The sequence below is a fragment of the Podarcis liolepis genome, assembly GCF_965112155.1.
Source record: "Podarcis liolepis genome assembly, chromosome: Z".
NCBI lineage: Eukaryota > Metazoa > Chordata > Lepidosauria > Squamata > Lacertidae > Podarcis > Podarcis liolepis.
In genome coordinates, this window is record NC_139570.1 from 27,400,034 (window position 1) to 27,422,498 (window position 22,465).

The 22,465-nt window shown below is 43.6% G+C and overlaps 1 protein-coding gene and 1 long non-coding RNA gene across 3 annotated transcripts in view; one reads left to right on the forward strand and one right to left on the reverse strand.

The window, feature by feature from the left end:
- LOC310698370 overlaps positions 1-22,465 on the reverse strand; it is a 758,866-nt gene that overhangs the window by 326,030 nt on the left and 410,371 nt on the right. The window lies entirely within an intron of this gene.
- The window catches only part of MTMR8 (myotubularin related protein 8), a 38,538-nt gene continuing 27,608 nt past the window's right edge, over positions 11,536-22,465 (forward strand). The window contains exons 1-4 of one of the 2 annotated variants that reach the window (XM_083485152.1): positions 11,536-11,646; positions 11,797-12,582; positions 18,637-19,355; positions 19,692-20,314. Coding sequence is in view for 1 of the 2 variants with exons in the window: in XM_083485151.1 (XP_083341277.1) it covers positions 12,559-12,582; positions 18,637-18,759; positions 20,152-20,314 (310 nt within the window). In the remaining variant the exon portion in view is untranslated. The remainder of the gene's footprint in view (positions 11,647-11,796; positions 12,583-18,636; positions 19,356-19,691; positions 20,315-22,465) is intronic. The other variant, XM_083485151.1, reaches the window with a different exon arrangement.

The window sequence follows — 22,465 nt, forward strand, 5'->3', positions numbered from 1 at the left end:
TAGACTCCTTCGCAGCTAAGAAAGCTAGGAGAGCCTTGAGCCCAGGGGCTTGCTCACCCCCCCAGCCCACTTGATGGCTCTGGGCCAGACGGGGTGGGATGGGGGCCTGCAGGTGCAATTAATATCATCGGCAGGATAACAGTGAGTTAATTATTCTGTGATCCTATACCTGCGTTGCTACATTGTTGCTATCTGCAAGAGTGCTCTTGTACCGTAGCGCAATGAAAGTGGGGTGGGGGGGGGAGAGGGGGAAAAAAGACCCAGACCCAAAAAGCGAATCACAGATTTAAGTCGGCATAGGAGTAACCAGAACGTGTGGTAATGCAAAAGGTAACAGGATTTCAGCAATAATTTTCTGGACATGCGTCGGTTGAAAATGAGGCAGCATGTCCACCCCAAAGCTTCTGCAGGCGTAAACAGTACTGAAAGAGGGGCTGCTCCTACCTGCCCCACACACTTTCGTGAACGCACAATAAAAATTATGTCTAGAGCGGTCCTCCATATAAGCAAGCAAGCAAATAACGCTGTATCCCGTTCTCATATTTCGCAGCTAAGACAAGGAATAAAGATAAATGTGCGGGGTAGGGTGGGGATTAACCCTCTTTTCCTACCTAGACTCCAAACACTTCTCAATAATGAATGTGTGCAGCATTTTCTTCTTCTTCATAGAATCATAGAATTGTAAAGTTGGAAGGGGCCATAAGGGTCATCTAGTTCAACCCCTGCAATGTAGCAGTCTTTTGCCCAATGTGGGGCTCGAACCCACGACTCTGAGGTGAAGCATCTCATGCTCTCTATAACAAGGATAACTTAACAACAACAACAACAAAAAAGTGGCACTGAGCACTGAAGCACAAATTTGGCTCTCAATTTCCCGGCTGCCAATGCAAATAGAGAAATACGCAATGTGGCATGATTTTCCATATCGAACTGCAAAAAGCGCACAATCTCACTTGATTTAACAAAATTCCTCCCGAAGTTACATTCAAACGGACTTCTTAGAAGTGTTCTGATTTTTTTACTTTTTTACTTTTAGCGCTAAGAGAAGCCTCTTTGCTGCAACACACACGGTAAAACAGGGTTTCCCAAAGTTGGGGCTTCAGCTGTTTTTGGACTACAACTCCCACCATCCCTAGCTAGCAGAACCAGTGGCCGGGGGTGATGGGAGTTGTAGTCCAAAAAACAGCTGGCGACCCAAGTTTGGAAAACTTTACCTTAAAGGTTGGCATCAAAAATAGTAGGTTGATTTCTGTATTTCCCTTTTTAATATCTGGGTTTTGATGCATTGAGAAAACTCTGTGAAGGATTACTGTGGACTGAGATTAACTAATCTAAATTTGCCTCTAATTCTCCTTAACACATCTCAATCTGACACAAACTAACCTGTGAATCCAAGAAAGGAAATTGTACAAAATCTTACTTCTAATATGGTTTTTCTTTTTCTTTTTTACTTAGCATCTGGTATTTTGAGCGTTTTGAACAGGAATAAAACAGGGCAGCACTGAAAAAAACTTTAATTAAAGTTCAGCTGGACCCTGATTCTGAAAAGTGGCATTAAAAGTGTATTCCTGCATATGTCTACTCAGAAGTAAATCTCATTAAATAATCTCATGATGAAAGTGACTAATAAATTTAATTATTTATTAAATCAGCAAGAAAATACTATCTTAGAAGCAATGGGAGAGAAGGACAGGTTCTCACTGCCTAATGCAATCAGAGAGACTGGTTTCCTACTTCACACCTATGCAATGTGATGCATATGTGCAAGATAATGTGATGTGATCAGCTCCACACAGTGGCGTAGTGTGGGGGTGCAGGGGGGGCCGGCCGCACCGGCTGCAACATCTGGGGGTTAGGGTTAGGGGGCGCAAATCCACGGGTTAGGGGGGCGCAAATACACGGGTTAGGGGGCGCAAATTACTTGCCTTGCCCCGGGTGCTGACAACCCACGCTACGCCACTGGCTCCACACAGATCCTATCCTATGAAGAGCACTTTGTGCTACATGAACCTGCATAAATATTATGGTAAGGATGCCATATGTCCAGTTAAAAATTGCTGGAATATCCAGGAAAACCTGGACATGGCAGCCTATGTTGGTAGTGTAGATTTCGGGCTCAACAATTTGAAGGGGAGGGAGCTCAACAACTGGGGGGGGCGGGCAGGAGAAAGCTCAACAACCTTTGTGTCCAGATTTTCAGTTTTTGAAATATGGCAACCCAAATTATGGTCATTGATGAAGGCTTCTCTCCACATCCAAGGGCCAGTCCCACCATGCCAGCGGGTTGAAGCAACCAGGTCGTTATTACTGCCTGACTTCCCTTGAAATGTGAAATCACACTCCCATGTTGGGTAGCTCAGTTGGTTAGAACATGGTGCTGATAATGCCAAGGTTGCAGGTTCAATCCCCGTATGGGACAGCTGCATATTCCTGCATTGCAGGGGGTTGGACTAGATTATTCTCAGGGTCCCTTCTAACTCTACAAGTCTATGATTCTATGTGTTCTAGAACAACCTCCCACAACTTGGGGGGGGGCTCGTTGTTTTGAGGAACTGGGAATCTGCTGTATCGGTGATTCCACATGCAGGGTATTCTGACACATTCCCAGTGTTGGTTTGCCAAAACAAGTTATGCTCTCCTTTTTGCTTTCGCTATGTTTGGGCTCAGTGGTAGAGCATCTGCTTTGAATGCAGAAGGTCCCTGGTTCAGTCACCAACATCTCCAGATAGGGCAAGGAGAGACTCGCTGTCTGAAACCCAAGACAGACTCTGCCAGTCAGCGTAGGCAATACTGATCTAGATGACCCAGTAGTTGGACTAGGTAAAAGGCAGCTACCCATCTTCTTATAATGGCTGCTGCTGCTTTTCTGTTTCTCTAATCATGTCAATGTTTTCACAACCCTTATCAAAAACAGCAAAAATGCGTACAATCAAGTGCAGCTGGGGATCTGGGAAGAGAGAACAGGAGTTCAGAGAGGGGAGTAAGTTCTGTGACCTTGCTGCTCAACTCAATCTTTTTACATGATTTGTGGTATTTTGAGTATTGTAATTTTGCTGTTCTTTTTATTGATAATAATTTAGTGCAATTGTTTAGAGTGAATTTCTATACAATTATTATTTGCTGATATTCTGAGAGTTAATTTTATTGTGTACTTTTATAGTCTAATGAATTATTTAATATGGCTTTAAGTTGTTTGAGCCATATTTTTTATTTTGACTTATTTGCATTGGATCGTATTGTTAAAAAAATTGTCTTTGTTATATATTTTGTTGTTTCTTCAACTTATAAAGCACCTTCTGTATAGGAATATAAAAGGGCAATATATAAATCAAAAGTGACAATGATGATGATCTAGCTGTGAAAAGAGGGTTGGTCCTCTTGTGTATGAGTAATGATGAAGAACTAGGAAGCTGAAAGGAGGAGGAAATGGAGGGATGTGGAAAGCTATCAATGACTAGTAGCTGTTATGGCTGTGTTCGACTTCAGGTCTGAGGCATTGTGCCTCTGAATTCCAGTGGTGATAATGCTGTTGTGCTTGGGGCATGCTTGTGGGCTTTCCATGGCAACCAACTGACCACTGTGAAGACAAGATGCTGGCTGAGATGGGCCTTTGGCCTGGTCCAGCAGAGCTCCTTTTTTAAAAGCAAGGGTATATGTGTTGGTCAATAATGCAGTTGCTCAAAATTTTTATGAGAATAAAAAAGATGCTACAAAATCTTGGCTCTTCTCTATTGGCCTGCTGAACCCCTGGCTCTCTTGAAGTTGTCTGGATTTTCCTTCTAATCAATCTCTCTTCCCTTTCCCACAATTGTTGTTGTACAACTATTGTTGTACATAGTTCAGTCTGTATTCCTTTCCCCCAAGTAGCTTGAATTGATGTTGGCTTCGCTGCACAATCTTCTTGGGTACCCGGGATCTGCTTGTTTTCTAAGTGTGCCAGGAGGGCAATTGCAGTTTGTCATCACTGATCCAAACAGTGTAGTTACAATGACAGTGCCAGCCCTACTATTAGGCAAAGTGAGGTGACTGTCTTTGGCCGTGTCTGTTGAGGGAAGGTGGGATTGTGGCTGCCCAAACACTAGCCATTCCCATCCTCTTGAGCTGGCAGAGTAAGGACTGCAGTGCTGCTGGGTTGAGCTGGCTGGACCTCTCACCTAGTGGCTTTCTTCTAATATTCCATAGATAGTATTCCATTGGTAAAGGACCCTAACTGAGCCACCAGGTAGAAAAACAGCTGATCCCAACCACACATTCCAACAGGCATGATGACAAACCCATGTACCACGTAAGGAAAACAAAAACAACAAATCACTTGAGGCCAGTGAATTTAAATCTTTATTCAAGGAAACCAACCATAAAGCTCAGGCCTAGTGGTCTCAACAACCAGTGTGGTGAGCCAATGTGGTGTAGTGGTTAAGAGCGGTGGACTCGTAATCGGATGAACTGGGTTTACTCCTCCACATGCAGCTGTTGGGTAACCTTGGGCTAGTCACACTTCTTTGAAGTCTCTCAGCCCCACTCACCTCACAGAGTATGTGTTGTGGGGGAGGAAGGGAAAGGAGAATGTTAGCCGCTTTGAGACTCCTTAGGGTAGTGATAAAGCAGGATATCAAATCCAAATCCAAACTCTTCCCAGAAGGTCCTGCCCCAATGAAGCAGCTGTGAGGACTGAAGGTCCCCACCTTCCCACCTCTCTCTAAGGTTCTTCCTCGCCAAGGTTTTTAGCACACAGTACCAATCTGTGACTGCACACAACTAATCTCTGTTCTGCTCTTTTCATTTCTCTGTGCATTCTCAGAGACCAGCAGGGAGTGGGGTTGGTCGCAACAGGAGAAGGAGATTCCCTGAACTGCACTCTGCTCAGGCCTCTTCCTTCTTACCAGACCTTGTTACCTCTTCAGCTTTTGACAACTCCTCCTCCTAGTCTGCTCCTTCTTCTCCCTCTGACCACATAATCGATCACAAGACGTGTCACAGTCACACCATTTGAATGGCAATAATAATAATAATCATAATCATAATCATAATCATAATCATAATCATAATCATAATCATAATAATCATAATATTAAATTATTTATACCCCGCCCATCTAGCCACCCTGGGCGGCTTCCAACAGAATATTAAAAACAATACAGCATCAGACATTAAAAACTTCTCTAAACAGGGCTGCCTTCAGTTGTCTTTTAAAAGTAAAATAGTTGCTTATTGCCTTGACATCTGCTGGAAGGGCATTCCACAGGGCAGGCACCACTACCAAGAAGGCCCTCTGCCTGGTTCCCTGTAACTTGGCTTCTCACAGCGAGGGAACTGCCAGAAGGCCCTCGGCGCTGGACCTCAGTGGGGGTGGAGACACTCCTTCGGGTATACAGGACTGAGGCCATTTAGGGCTTTAAAGGTCAGCACCAACACTTTGAATTGTGCTTGGAAACGTACTGGGAGCCAATGAAGATCTTTCAGGATCGGTGTTATACGGTCTCGGCAGCCACTCCCAGTCACCAGTCTAGCTGCCGCATTCTGGATTAATTGCAGTCACCAATTAATTGAGTCACCTTCAAAGGTAGCCCCACGTAGAGTGCATTGCAGTAGTCCAAGCGGGAGATAACTAGGGCATGCACCACTCTGGCAAGACAGTCTGTGGGCAGGTGGGGTCTCAGCCTGCGTACCAGATGGAGCTGGTAAACAGCTGCCCTAGACACAGAATTAACCTGCGCCTCCATGGGCAGCTGTGAGTCCAAAAGGACTCCCAGGCTGCGCACCTGGTCCTTCAGGGGCACAGTTACCCCATTCAGGATCAGGGAGTCCTCCATACCAGTCCGCCCCCTGTCCCCCAAGAACAGTATTTCTGTCTTGTCAGGATTCAACCTCAATCCATTAGCTGCCATCCATCCTCCAACAGCCTCCAGGCACTCACACAGGACCTTCACTGCCTTCACTGGTTCCAATTTAAAAGAGAGGTAGAGCTGGGTATCATCCGCATACTGATGAACACCCAACCCAAACCCCCTGATGGCAATGCCAATTCATGAAGGATATGAATATCTATGAATGTCTATTAGCCATGATGGTCTCTGAATACCTAGCACAATACTTTGCTGATGACGTATTCCTTATGACATCCTATAAGGCGGTGGCATAGGCCAATGCATCTGTGATGCCAGTTTGTTGTCAGATTCTCTAGCTCCACCACCAAACTGGCAGTAAGAGATATATCAGTGACTTGAAAGGGTTTTCATTTCAGACTCTAGCAGATGAAGGGTTGTGGCCCAGTTGGAATTAAGCACTTCCCTAATTTTTTGAATGTGTTCATTTGAACCTCAGTCCCTGCTTTTGCTAGCTTTAAGGCTTCCCTGTGCTTTGTTGTCAACTAGCCTGCTGGTAGAGGCTGAAGCATAGGAAGCTGTTTTATACTGAATCCATCTAGCTGGCAGCAGCTTTCCAGGATTTCAGACCAGGGAGCCCAACCTGGAGATGCTAGGGATTGAACTTGGGACCTTTGTATACAGAAGTGGATGAATTCACATTAAGATATGGGTGTTTCCTAAATTAGTAGTTATGATGGCCCTTCCCATAATTTGCCCTTAGGTGATGGAGCTTCTGCGACCTCCAGTCAGGAGAATCAGTAGACATTACCTGCATGCAGATTGAAAGGTGGGTGGTCTCAATAGGATTTAAGGACTTCCAAGCAGGAAAAACCCTGTTGATCGGGAAGACTTGGGACTAAGCCGTCACTTTGCCAAAGGAACAAGCCATGTTCCCACTACTCCTGTTTTAGGGAAACTCCTAGACTCAGTCCCCATGAGAGGCAATATAGGGGTGTACCAAACAGGGCCTCCTCCTGGGTGGCATCACAAATGTGGAATAGCTTCCCCAGGAAGGCCAGCTTGAGAATCTAGCATGGTCACTTTCGGCACTGCATTAGAACTTTATGATGATTATAATTCTTCTGCAAACACCTCACTTTTCAGTTTTCTTATTAGCTGTTTTCTCCAGCTTTAGATTTCAGCACCTTGTTTACAGTATTGAGCTTTGTGCCTGTGACCTGTGGCTAGGATTTCTTCTTCTGCAGTTCTTCTTCAGATCAAAAGTTGGAAAATACAGTGGAATAAATTACCCATTAGTGATTATTCACTTTGCTCTAATTGCAAACAAACTAAAGAAAACTGCATGGGATAGGCAGCTCAAGATTCATCTATCAGCTTTCTCAGCTCTGCTGGAAGCAGATTGAACATCAGGGGATTTTTGTTGTTCATTCCTTTCAATTCACAATATCCAGATACAGCAAGAACAACACACTTGTTTAAGCATTGCCTTATCTCCTTTGTAGCTTTCAGGCTCTGCTAGCAAGGCCTTGATTAAAGGGGAAAGTTCTAAATTTGTGCAGCTTGGATCTCAGCAACCTAGGAGGCTAAATGTAATGGCAAAAAAATAAATATTTTGCTTTAACCGACTTACAGCATAATATTTCAGATTTCAGGGAATTGGGAAGAGCCCTGCTTCTCACTTTAAATGTCTAGTCTTAGTCTCATTTTAAATGTCTACTCTTAGATATGTTTAAGCTAAAGTTATAAATGAAACATACTTTTATTGCAGCAGAGCTGTGTTCTTCAGAATAACCCAAGGAATGCTGTCAGAAAAGGTCACCCCACCTTTGTGGGTGTAAAGGAGATTTGCTTTTTTGGCAAACATGCAGATAAATTATGGTTTAAAGCTGCTTGTCTGCTTCACTCTTCCACCTGTTTGGCACTGTAGTTTCTTTAGTTCAAGGTCCTCTAGAAATGGAACAAACACTATAACTATGGTTTGCCAGTTCAGGCATGGCTCTAAATCACAGGGGTACGCATACCCCTAAACATTTTGTGAAACTACGTTTGGCCTCATTGAGGGGCAGTATTTCAAGATGAGTAGGAAAATGAGAGTACCCCTAAACATTTTTTTTAAAGAAAAAAACACTTTATATAGATATGTGCCATATGCATAGAATTAGGACCCATTGCAGCTGAGAGCCCCCAAAGTTATTAGCATACATTGCTAACTAAGAGGATATCACTGAAATGTGACTACAATTAATTGTCATAGCTGAATTCCAGTTAGTTGCATCGTTTCCACTCTTCGTTTCTCACACTGCCTGATTATAGTCAGCAGAGGCTAGTCCATTAGGGCAGGGGCCACCAACCTGGCACCAGGTCTTATTTGGCACCCCTGAGCTTTTATTTTTTTTAAAAAAAAATGGTAGGGAAGCACCGCTCACCTACTTCTCCCGGACGCTGTCTCCGGCTGAACGGAATTACAGCCAGCTCGACAAGGAGGCACTGGCACTTGTGGCTGGAGTAAAGAGGTTCCACGAATACCTCTATGGAAGAACCTTTGACCTCATCACTGACCACAAGCCACTCCTGGGCCTCCTCGCCAGTGATTGACCAACTTCACCGGTCCTCTCGCTATGCATGCTGCGATGGACTGTCTTTCTGGCAGCTTACAGCTACCAGCTCGTCCATCGCCCTGGAAAATTGATGGGTCATGCCAACACTCTCAGTCGTTGCCCACTTCCAGCGCTTGTGGAAGACCCGGCTCCTGCTTCATTGCTCCTCCTAATTGAGGACCTTCCAGCAGCACCAGTATCGGCTGCCAGTGTAGCCTCTGCATCTGCCCAGGACTGCATCATCAAACGTGTACTCAACTGGGTGTAGGGGGGTGGCCGGAAGGGTCTTTTGCACCAGAGTTCCAGCCGTTTGCAACCAGACAGCATGAGCTCTCGGCTCATCGTGGCTGCCTACTGTGGGGAGACCAAGTCGTGGTTCCCCAAGACTCCGCCAACGCATCCTCAAGGCTCTGCACATCGGCCACCCAGGGATTGTCAAAATGAAGACGTTGGCTCGGTGTTATGTCTGGTGGCCTAACATGAACGATGCCATCACTTCGTGGGTTGACTCCTGTCAAGAATGCCAAGAGTCGAGACCTGCACCGCTGGCAGCTAAGGGCAACATCTGGGAGATGCCCACGGCACCCTGGACGAGGATGCACATCGATCTTGCCGGCCCCTTTCACGGCCGGATCTTTATGGTAGTGGTGGACGCCTATTCCAAATGGCTGGAGGTCGCCCTGATGCCCTCCACCACTACCGAAGCCGTCATCCGGGGCTGCGGAGCCTGTTTGCCACTCCTGGGTGTCCTGATGTCCTCGTCTCAGACAACGGACCTCAGTTCACGTTGGGCACCTTTGAAAGGTACCTCTTGGGGCTAGGCATCCGCCATGCTCTAACAGCACCATTTCACCCAGCCAGCAACGGGCAGGCAGAAAGAATGGTGCATTCAGCAAATGAGGCACTGGCATGCCTGGAACAGAGGGAATGGCACGAGCAGGTCACTGAATACTTGCTCATGCAGCACATCACCTCTCATGTAGCCACAGGGCGGAGCCTGGCCGAACTGCTAATGGGTCGCCACCTCCCGTCTCCACTCGACTGGCTGCACCCAGACTTTGATGTGGCCGAGCCCACGGGCTGTACTCACGTGCCACAGTCCTTTATTCTGGGGAATCAGGTTTTTGCCTGGAACTTTGTGGACGACATTCCTTGGGTGCCAGCCATGGTAGTGGGAGTCACAGGGCCCCGTTCATACCAGGTGGCACTCAAGAACGGACACTTGTGGTGCTGGCACATAGACCAGCTAATGCGCAGGGTTGGGGATTTGGACAGTACCGCTGTGCTCCCAACTGCGGCCCCAGCTCTGGAGCGGTCGCTAATGGAAGGCGAGGCTCCACCTACATCTTCCTCACAAACTGAGGGCATGGAGCCAAGCCAAGCCATTTCGGTGGGTCTGCCTGGCTCTCCAGAGACTCAGACCACCGCCGTGCCTGACCGTCCACCGAGTCCACTCATGGTTCCTTCGACAGCAGTGGAGCCAGGGAACTTGGGCTCAATGCCACATTTGGTCACACCACAGTCGCAGCCAGAATCGGGCAGCCACCCGGACTCTGGTACTGGCCCTTGGAGGTCTGGCAGGGTTTCCAAGCACCCAGCTTATTTAAAAGACTATGTTCACTGGACAAACTGCACATGTAAAGCTGTATGTTGCATAGGCTCAATTAATATGCTTATGTGCCTTACTGAAACCAATAAGGGTATTGCTGTATCTAATGGAACCACTATGACTGTAACTACAGTGGTACCTCAGGTTACATACGCTTCAGGTTACAGACTCTGCTAACCCAGAAATAGTGCTTCAGGTTAAGAACTTTGCTTCAGGATGAGAACAGAAATCGGGCTCCGGCGGCGCGGCAGCAGCAGGAGGCCCCATTAGCTAAAGTGCTGCTTCAGATTAAGAACAGTTTTGGGTTAAGTACGGACCTCCGGAACGAATTAAGTACTTAACCTGAGGTACCACTGTAATGCCTTATCTCGGTGGGGAGAGGTGTTATGTATTGAAGTTCTCACCCTGGCCACCAGGGGTACTGTGTATATACAGTCATACCTCACATTAAATATGCTTCACATTGAGCGTTTTCAGGTTATGCTCCGCGGCGACCTGGAAGTAATGGAATGCGTTACTTCTGGGTTTCGCTGCTCGCACATGTGTAGACACTCAAAATGACGTCAGATGCAGATGCGCAGTTGTGGGTTGCATTCTATACAGGATGCAATTGGGGCTCCTGAATGGATCCCGTTCGCACCCAGAGGTACTACTGTAGTTTTCACTCAGGTCCACGTCAGTTAATTTAGGTGGGAAACCCTGTGGTGTTGTTACAATGTTGACAGCCGGCTGCCTATAAAAGCAGGCTGGCTGAGCTGTTCAGTTCAGTTCAGTTCCAGCTTACTATAAAGAACTACTTGGAGAAATCTCTGTGTCGTCTGCTTTGTCAACCCACTACTTAATAAAATACATACTGAAATATACTCAGAGTCGCAAAGTGATTTCATGCTCTTTATTCAGCTCATAGTGGTGAGGAGGAATGAATGAAAGTCCCCTCAAAGTATCTGCTTTATATACATTATTTACACAATGGGCTGCACATGATTGGTTAATTCTGGAATTCTACTGTAAGCCAATCAGGTTGTGGATTCACTTATATCTGGAGCATGATTGGGTGGATCCTGCCAACCAATCATACTGCTGCATTGTTCTTGGACCACTCAGACTGCTGCATTCTGAATCCTATTGTTCTTGGACCAATCAGACTGCTGCATTCTGAATCCTATTGTTCTAGGACCAATCAGACTGCTGCAGTTTGGATCCTATTCAACTCAGTACATAACACATACAGTACATATTTGCTTCTTATCTCCCAGGAAAGGAGGGGACATGACATCACACAGAGCCTTCTCTAACAATCCTGTTTCTATGGACTGCCTATCAGCAATGCAGCTCTATGGTCTTAACCACATGTTAACTAGCAAGAATACACATCTTTAGCTTTGACTGCATGTCTTCCACAGTTCTCACAGTGGCCAACCAGATGCTTTTATGGAAAACCTGCAAGAAGAACCCAAGCACAAAGCAGAACTCTCCCTTCCTGCAGCTTCCAGCTACTGGTATTCAAAAGGATTGCTGCTGGCAACTATGGTAATAGAGCACAGTCATCGCTGCTAGCAGCCATGGATAGCCCTCTCATCCACGAACCTGTCCAATCCCCTTTAAAACAATCTAGGTTGAGGATACACTGTTTCAGTGTATCTGAAGAAGTGTGCATGCACACGAAAGCTTATACCAAGAACTAACTTAGTTGGTCTTTAAGGTGCTACAGGAAGGAATTTTTTTATTTTGACTATGGCAGACCAACACGGCTACCTATCTGTAGGTTGAGGGCTGTCTCTGTTCCTGTGGCAGAGAGTTCCATAGCTTAACCAAGCACTGCATGAAGAAGTATTGTCTTGTATCCATCCTGAATCCTCCAGCCTTGCTCTTTCCCTGCTTATCCAATGCAGGCACATATGCATATAGTTTTTGAATTTGAACTCGGTGCAGTCTGTATCTGAGTAAATATACTTAGGCTTGTACCATTATCCTGAAATCCTGTGCAATGTGACTTGCTCGCTCCATGGAAACGTGTATAGGGCCAGGGCTCTCTGATTGACGGATACCTGTTTCTTATTTTCAAGACTGCTCCGTATTTTGGGGAAATTTGGGAATATAAATAGGCAACGCAGCAAAGGCCACAATTTTCCCCACAGCCAGTTGTGTACTATTATCATTTGTTGTTGTTGATGATGATGATGATAGCACTAACGTGTTTCACTCCCTGGATCTCTTTCCCCGGCCTCTACTCCCAAGCAGCGTGTTTCGAACTCAAGCCTTGGCGGAGGTCCTCTCCTCCGCCTGTTGCGTGGTGAACGGTGCCCTTACGCAAGATGGCGCTTGCGGTTTCAGGCCACGGAGCAGTCCTCCGTCGGGCTCGGAATCTCGCGAGGTTCGGTGAAGAGACGGGGCTGAGGTTCTGAGGAAGAGGCCGGGTTTTTTTGTTTTCCTTTTTTGCGGCGCGGGCGGGGAAGGTTCGGTCGAGGGTTCCGCCGCGAGGTAACCGGGGAGAGGTGCCCAGCTTTGGGGTGGGCCTCCCTCAGCCATGGAGCACATCACGACGCCCAAGGTAAGGGGTGATGTGTGTGTGATAGAGAAATGTGGCAGGTGCTGGCCATTCCTCCTCATGAGGCTTTTTCAGCCACCCCCCCATCCCCCAAATTTTCAGCTAGTCCTTCCCATCCCCACATAGCGGAGGAGATGGTGAGGAAGGCCTGTTGTGGATATTTCCTTCTCCCCCCCCCAATCCCTCCCCCCTTTTTGGTAAACCATATGCAGTGTAAAGTAAGGGGTCCCTGAGCACGTGCAGAGTGCATTTCATGTTCGCCTTTCTGGTGTCTTATGCCCTAATTTCCTATTTGCTTGGCCAGGACGGGAGGGTGCGTGCTACAACCCTTTAAAAAATCTCACTATTGTAAAAATAAATAAACATACATACCAATGAGTAGAATATGCAAAATGAAACATTATTAAAATACATAACTTTAAAATAGAAATCATTCAGTAATGATAATATCCCGTACTGATGTAGTGCGGTTATTTTATTGTGCATCTTAATTACAATTGCTTACATTAAATGTTTGTGTGACTGGTTTTTGTGCTTTTTATATCGTTTAGAAGCCTGTTTCAGCATTAAGTGATATAGTAGTAGCAGTAGTAATGATGATGATACCCATTTAAAGCCTGCCAGGAATCCTTGTTTTCCTTTTTAAACCAGACCGCACTAGTATTACTGTATGCTAGCCTTGAGGCTGCTGCTGAATTGCTAAACTGTGGAGTTAGGTCTTGATAACACCACCTGGCCTTCCTGTACACAGGAATTGTTAGTCTTAAGGATGTTTTCCTCCTCCCACAACAAAACCTAATCAGACCCTCATTCTCATCCAGCCTTGCTCCAGACTCCCAGATCTTAGTCTCAGCAGCTGGTTGGGGTGTTGAAGGGGGGCAGTTGTTAGAAGCATAGTTATATGCAGTGTAATGTAATCTCAGAGTTTTTGAGCTTGTAATAGAGTGCATTCCCATAATCTTTCAGATGTTACATTATTGCTGGTGAACTGGAATTGATTAGCATTGACATAATGGAATATGCTTTCAACAAGTCTTGGAAATGGCTCAGCTCATCACTGAAAATAATAATATTTCTATAAACATTTGTGTTCTTATTGTTCTCCCTTAATGCATACTGAAACCCTGAGCCTGCTTCCCAAGGTGCTCCCCAACCTTTGCCACTTATCCACATAAGGTGGGCTTCTTGAGATCTTGGTCCTAGAATCTGGTCTTGAAAGCAGGGATAATTGGTGCCAGACTGTGCAGGCATCTCACAGGGATTCTGAGCATGTGCAGAATATGTTTCCCACTTTTAGCACCTTAAATGGTAGATTGAAATTCATTAGCAAAATTCAGATTGGTAAAATGTACTAATCTATTCGTTTAGCTTGTTGACATGATACTCTGCAAACATTTGAGCTTGTGTAAAAATGTCGTAGTCTTGCGTATCATTGCCTTTTTGGACTCGCTACACATTTTTTCCTGTGCTTTTTCCTGTAGTTTTTCTGTATTTAAATCAGCCATGTAAATAAGACTATGTAAATATATAAGCATGCTAAGTGGCCAGTAACCTCTGTTCCCATGCTTACTGTAGAGAATGGCTTCACTATGGAATGCTTACTGTAGGTCATAGCTTCATTATGGAATAGTGAGTTGTGGGTCTTTTGACAAATTCACTCCTGAGTACCCGTTTGGGTGCTATGGAGTCAGTTTTACTCCTTAGTATACTGAAGAACGGTGGTTGATGAAATGGAATGGTCAAGGGCTGGAGCACAAGTGGTGTAAATCTTGATTGGGAGCTGACTGAGCACATGCTCATAATTTGACCTTCCACACAGTGGTGAGGGCCGTGAAGGGATCCTACTCTGTTGCCTCCATTGCATCCTCAGGGAGCCATCCAGCAAACCTTTTCCGTGTCCAGAGATTGGTTATTCCTGACGAGGCAAGGGTTGATCTTTGGAGTACAGTGGTACCTCGGGTTAAGAACTTAATTCATTCTGGATGTCTGTTCTTAACTTGAAACTGTTCTTAACCTGAAGCACCACTTTAGCTAATGGGGCCTCCTGCTGCTGCTGCGCCGTCGGAGCACGATTTCTGTTCTCATCCAGAATCAAAGTTCTTAACCCGAGGTACTATTTCTGGGTTAGCTGAGTCTGTAACCTGAAGCATCTGTAACCCGAGGTACCACTGTACACAGTCGTCAGCTGTAACCAGATGGCTAAACAATTTGAGGATAAAGTTGCTTGGCTCCACAGCAATTTAGATGCTACTAAATCGAGAACTATAATAAATTAAAAGCAACATCCATAATTGTACTTACTGCTCCAAAACTTTTTCTTTCGAAGTCTTTGGTTGAATATTGAAGAATGTGAAGAAAATATTTTGTTTAGTGGGTTTTGCACTTGCTGGAGCATTCTCTGAATTCAGGAATGAACATTATCTAGCAAGCGCATGAAAGCATTCACAGTGGTACCTCTGGTTACATACGCTTCAGATTACAGACTCCGCTAACTCAGAAATAGTACCTCGGGTTAAGAACGTTGCTTCAGGATGAGAACAGAAATCACGCAGCAGCTGCGCGGTGGGCCCCATTAGCTAAAGTGGTGCTTTAGGTTAAGAACAGTTTCAGGTTAAGAACGGACCTCCGGAACGAATTAAGTACATAACCAGAGGTACCACTGTACTGTATAGTTTAGGCATTCTTCACTGAGAAATGATAAGCAGCATCACTGAGAAATGATAAGCAAACACCAGCTCCAACTAGCATGGACAATGATAAGAAATTATGGGACTTGTAGTCTAGAAGCATCTGGATGGCCACAAGTTGGCCACCCCCATTTTAAAATATTTATGACTTTAGAAAATTGGTGTCTCTTTAACTAAAGCATCGTACTCTTACCTAAGATGAAGAAATCTACGTGCAATATTTTTCTTTAACCTAATAGTGGTTTATCTGAATGGAATAGATAAGAAAAGCAAACGCCGCATGAAAGGGTCCCAATGAGTCATTCATATATCAGGATCAGGAAACTCTTGGCTTAGCCATCTTGCTGCTGCTGTGTCCTTTTAACTTGTTACATCCACACTCCAACTTCCTGTTTTGCTGGCTGTTGCCTTTCAGAAGGCATGGGGGGACATGACAAGCTCTTTCCTTAGCCTGCACCATGCTTACATGGCAGAGAAAAAGCTAGAGATTTAGTTCTCCATAGCATTTTTTATTCAACAGTTTCTATCCTGACTTTCTGTCCTAACATTGAGCTGTGCAAATGCATATTAAAATAGAAAACATGAAAGTTCTAATGTTTTTGACAACGCTAATGCTGGATAGCTCTGTTGGTTAGAGGGTGGTGTTGATAATGCCAAGGTTGCAGGAAAATTCTGAAGTGTACTTGTTTAATTCATTTATGTAGCTTTATAACCTGGCCCATCTCAAAAATGTGAGGCAAGTAACAAAAGCAGGCTTCCAGCTGTGATTTGCTTAACCTTGAGCCCCAAAAGCTCAACAGGTAGGCATTTCTCTCTTTAGGCTAGGTTCACTACTAATGAAATATTCACTTTGCAGATGAGAAAACAGGAGGGATCACTGGCTCGGTTGCTATCACTACTGTGGCATCTTAAAATATGATATATGTCACAAGTTGGTTGTTTTGAGTATGAATCCAGAGTCAGCTGTGCTGCAATCCTCTCCATTTCCTCTTCGATTATTTTCGTATTATCTGTATACCAAGGAGTCCTCTAGCAGCAGGAACTTGTGCTTGGAAGCTCTTTTGCCAGTGATCCAAAAATCCATTCTTTGTTGCACAGGCTAGCAAGGCCATTGGCGGAAGAGCTATCAAAGCTAGTAGGAGTGTTTCCTACAGAGCTCTGGCTCATGATTTTTTTGGATAGAGTTCTTACAAACACAATGAGGTGCTGAAAAGGAGTTGAGAGCTAACACTATTTGCACTTAGAAAATCTTCCTTGCTTGTTTGCCTAAAAGTCATTATTTTCCTAATCACGGGTGATCAGGTGAATGGTTGTTGCAACTGGTTCCCCACCTGGAATATGAGTATCTATGCTGAATGATAATAATAATGCTGTTTCCATATGCTCAATAATTAAAAACCTGGTGTTCAGACCAAAGCATTCTCATTTAATGTTGAATGCTTGAAAGTAAATAAGCTTGGTGATAAAGCTCCACATTCGGATATGAATCCTCCCCCCTTGATTTGCATTTTCTATAAAGATGTTATTGGAATTTAATAACTCCATAGAAATTTTCTAAGCAAAGAATTTATTTTCTGAACATATTTTCCAGATACTGTATATGAACTGGGATCCTGTCAGAATATAAATTAATCTGGGAATAATGTTCATTTTGAGAGCATTCACTTTTCCCCAAATGGTGAGGTTTAATGACTCTCATCTATCAATATCTGAATAAACCTCTCCCTATATTTTATTTATATTGCATGTTACTAATTGAGATATATTTTGGCATAGACATACCTAAAGATTTGATAAGATTTGGTACAAATACAAAATTGATTTGGGCAAGCAAATTTTCACCTATAGGCATCGATTCCGATTTGGACCAGTTAATAGAGTATCTTGATATTTTACTAAAGGCATCTATCATTTGCATCAACAGAGGAATAGTAGTATGAGGTTTAGAAATAAACAAAAGAATTAAATACTAGAAGCTAACAATTGATGTTAATTTTCTGAAGTGGGCAACTTTGGAATATACCATACATAGCATCTTTGGTTGGGTGGATAGTATTGGGATCAAAATACATTAGAACTCTGGCATCTCTTGAAACGATTATGTCTGAGAGCTGTAGAATGCAGTATCTTAAAAAATAGGATTTGACTCCTTTAAAAATTGGGGGAAAGATGGTGATGTGGAAAAAATTGATGGAAGTGGGCATATTGACTTTGGATCAACTGATAGATGAATTTTAACATACACTGTGTTACAAGATAAACAGTAGCTATTGCATGCAACCCAATGGCAGTATTTACAGCTACATTTGTGAACTATGCTACTTTGTTTGGACCAGTAGCATTTTCAGCTTCTGGGACACCTGAGATACTAGAAGAACTGGTTAAATATTTTAAAACTAAAAAAACCCACAATTACTTTTTATAGTTATTTGTTATCAATAAATCAATTTGATATGCAGATGTTAAGAAATAAATGGAATAAAGAACTGGAGGTACTTATATGGCCTAGACAATGGGAGAGCTTTTTAACTCTTATACCAAGGGTGTTAGTGGACCTTAAATTATGACATAAAACAAAAAATAATATTTAGAATTTGTTGTATTCCACCATGTTTATATAGAAAAGGATTTTTTTGGAGATTTAATAAGGATAATGTTTCTTTAAAATGCGTTTTTACAATGTCCAGTGCTTTCTAAGTTTTCAAGGGGGGCAAAAGGGATCTCAGCCCCTAGGAGTTGGCTCCTATGTACATTTATTAAATGGTTTGAAGACCTGCCTACACCTGCCACCTATGAGAAGATTGCTTATAGACATAGACTTTGCATAAACAATTACAGTGGTACCTCGGGTTAAGTACTTAATTCATTCCAGAGGTCTGTTCTTAACCTGAAACTGTTCTTAACCTGAAGCACCACTTTAGCTAATGGGGCCTCCTGCTGCCGCCGCTCCGCTGGAGCACGATTTCTGTTCTCATCCTGAAGCAAAGTTCTTAACCTGAAGCACTATTTCTGGGTTAGCGGAGTCTGTAACCTGAAGCGTATGTAACCTGAGGTACCACTGTATAATGAAATTTGGAACTCCATTATACAAAATACAGTAGGTTAAAAATTGTAATTGTTAACAGTTATAATGATATACTATATCTCTTTTTGCTCTCTTTTCCTCCACTTTTCTTTAAAACCACTTTTTATATGTTGTATTTAATTTAAAAATGAAATAAAACATTAAATCTCACAAGTGTGCACCCTATCTGGGCAGTGCAGATGACTTTTATGTTCTGCAACTTATCTGGTGTACTGCAGATATTTTAGAAATGTTCTAAACTAATGCCCATCCCCTGGCACTCTTCCTTTTATTATTACCCTACAGGTAGAAAATGTCAAGTTACTAGATCGTTACACCAACAGAAAGCCAGCAAATGGAACACTGTACCTGACTGCAACACATTTAATCTACGTAGATGCTTCGGCTGAAGTTCGAAAGGAAACATGGGTAATGTCAGAGTGCAGTGTAACTCTCTTGCTGAGCACTGGGAGACATGTTGGGGGTGTCTTGTGACCTAAAGGGCTGTATTGATGTCCATGTGTCTATTTAACAAGCCTAATTTGTTCAGAGCTTTTAATGTACTATGATGTGTTCAGGATTTGTCTGGTGATCATTTCATGAGCATATGGATAAAAGCAGCCCTAGTGGTCCAGCACTATCAGCAGTCTCTTCAATGTGAATTGGAAGCCAGAAGCGATCTGTGAAGGCAATAGCACAGCTTGTTGTTCAGCTACTAGTATTCAGGAGCATACTTCCTCTGATACTGTTTCTATAGTGTTGTTGGTGATGTTTTTAACATGATATTAAGCCCATAGCAATTGTTAGAGATAAACATCAATTGGCTGAGGACTACGGTAAGTTTGCAACTATAAAATTTAAGCAACATTTGCTCAACTTTGCATTACCAAAATGGTATCTCCATACTGCAACAAGTACACACCCACCTACCCCAATTAATAGTTTCCTTTTCATATTTTTTCTCGCACTATGTTAATCTTATTTCATGAAAAGGAAAATCTTAAAGCAGGCTAGCAAATAGGTCAGTGGTCTGCAACCTTTAAGACAAAAAGAGCCACTTGGACCCGTTTCCGAAGAAAAACAACAACTGGGAGCCGCAAAACCATTGCGACATTTAAAGCATGTGCGCCGCTGCCCTCCAATCTGACAGCGGGCGAGAAGGTGATGTTGGGACGGTGCGTGACTAACGCACGCACCGCCCCCATGCGACGTCACAGCCAGTACAGCGCCCGCCACAGTGGGGAGTGTCGGGGCGCACAATGCGCCTCCTCCCCTCGCTAGTATCCGCCCCGGAGCCGCGGCAAAGGTGTAAAAGAGCCACATGTGGCTCCGGAGCCGCGGGTTGCAGACCCCTGCAATAGGTCATACAACATTTTTTGTCTGCAATTCCCCCATCTGGCCCACAGTTTTCCTGCCCACACATCCCTATCTTAGTCATTTGTGCCTTCAAAGTAAAAGAGAATCTACTCCTATAAAGCACCCCTGCCTGGAGACACTCGCCCCAGGAAAGTAGCTGTTTATGAGCCTGATTCAAAGTATCTGTACCAGCTGAGATTTAATTCATGCTTATGAAATTAAGCATCTTAGTAAACAATAGTGTTCCTGTGGTGTATGATGGCATAACTGAGAGATTTAACTTTCTAGAAGTAAAATTACATCTTTCATGACAAGATGTAGTTCTCAGTCATAAATACTGAGTATTTGGTTTTTCTAAAATGTAAATAGTCTCTAGTTTCAGTTAGAATTCAGTCAGAATGGCTTTTTAAGCTGCAGTCAGTATTGACCCTGTAAGCTTTCTTCCTCTTTTTTTTTTTTTTACAGATTCTCCACCACCATATTGCTACTGTGGAGAAACTGCCTCTGACCGCATCTGGCTGTCCACTGCTTATTCACTGCAAGAATTTCCGTGTTGCTCACTTTATTATTGGTCATGAGCGGGACTGTCATGAAGTCTACACTTCCCTGCTGAAACTTTCTCAACCAGGTACTTGGAAAGTGCAGTTTGCTTCCATATGAAGGAAGGAACTTAGCTTAGTGATACAATACTTGCATTGCATGACAGAGATTTCAGGTTCAATCTCTGGCATCTCCAGGTATGCAAAAAATGACACCTGTCTATCTGGATTTCCACTGCCAGCCAAGGCAGACAGTACTGAGTGGATACACCAATGGTCTGATTCCTATATTTCACACCCTGGCAATGCAAGTGCTTGTTGATGATGAGCTTTGGTTATTGAACTTTGAGCTCTTGTTAAACCAGACAGGAAGAAAGGAAAGCATCAATAGCTCCAGCTGTTTCCATCACTGTTAAAAGAGTGGAAATACTTTGCATTTTCTCCTCTCAGGATGTTGGTAATAATTAAAACATTAATTTTGTTTTGGTGTTTGTATAGATTAAAATTGTCTTTAAAGCTAAAAAAAATATATCTTTTGGCCCTCTAAAGTAGGAACCTGAGGCCCTCCAGAAGTTTTTGGACTTTAACTCCCATCAGTCCCTGCCGGTCAAGAATGATGGGAACTGTAGCCATGCAACATCTGGAGGGCTGCAGGTTCCTGATTGCTAGTCAAGAGTATTTGTATTCTGCTTAAAAGATTTCTGCAGTGATTTGATGTTGGTGGGTAGTAATTAAATTTGTTAGTTGCTTGTCGCACAAAGAAGCTTTCCAAGTGACTTACAATGTATTTAAGAGCACAAGCACACATGAAAATAAAACACATGAAATCCATAATAAACCACAAAGCAACCCTCAAAAGTAGTTATTGTTGAGAGGGAAAAGTGCCTGGATTGTGTGGTGATCAATTACATTATCAGTTTCATTTTAGAATCATATTTTTAAGAGCAAAAAAGAGAACACATTTGCTGACTTCTACTTTTAACTATGGATTGCTATAATGACTCTCGTTTTACATACCCATGGAAAGGAGGATGTGTCCTGGAAAAAGAGGACATATGGCAACCCTACTCTAGTCACTAAAACTGGAAAAAATATACACTGTTTCAGCGTTTATAGGACCTATATGATAACAGAAAAAAATTATCTGCACTTAATACCTTATTGCATGTAATAATGGGCCATGGATGAGCTGGCTTCCTCACCTTCGAAGACAGAGCAATTTGTGTGGGATCTGGAAGAAATCCTACAGGCTGTATTGGGGACCATGCATAGGCCTGATGAAGCTCCTTGGGTCAGTATTTAACACTGTTGAGATTAGAATACCTTTCACGTGCAGCATTCCTCAACCTAGTGTCCTCCAGGTGACTTAGACTACATCTCCCATCAGTTCCATCTAGAACAGGGCTGATGGGAATTGATGGGAATCGAAATCATGTGGCGAGTACCAGATTGGGGGGCGGGCTGCATTAGAGAGTCCTGCCAGCAGCTTCCATTTTCTCTCTAATTTAGGGCATCGTGGTTTTTGTTTCTTTTGTGCTTGAATACCCATAGTTTTGTTGTGGTTCAGTACCTCCACAGAATCCCACACTGTCTTTCCTCAGCAGAGCACATATAATTACTCATTATTCACTAGTGGGTGACTGACGGTTGAAGATTACCTGTTTGGCAAACTGACTATTTTATCAGATGCTGGCAGACACCAATCTGTCTCTGGAGAATCTGCTTACTTGAGAGTCAACAGGATAAGTTATCGATTGGATTTGCATTTTGCAATGGAAAGGAAGGAGGCCTGGAAAGGCAGGGAGTGAAAAGGCAGGGAGTGAGTTATTGTTGATCTGTTTGAATTTCAAAGTTGTCACTGAGTTTGACAATGTTTCAGAGAGCTACCATGTTTTCCCAGCAAACCCAAGAGCATCATTTTGCTGTAACAGTTCTAGGCAGATGAGGTTATCAGGTTCAGATGATAAGCAAACATATTTATTTATTTCAGTTTCTTTATGAATTGCTTCCTGTGAAGCATCTCATTGTAATTTAACAGTAATAACTGAAAAAGGAAGGTCTTCAGTAGGGACCAGTAGAGACGGCATCTGTCTGATAAGTAATGGGTGGGAGTTCCAAAGGGTAGATGCTGCCACATTAAAGTCCCACTTCCTACATTATATGGAGCAGACCTGCTGAGATGGTATCTGCAGAATACCTTCTCCTGCAGAGGATATAAGGGATATAAGAGATGAGATCCT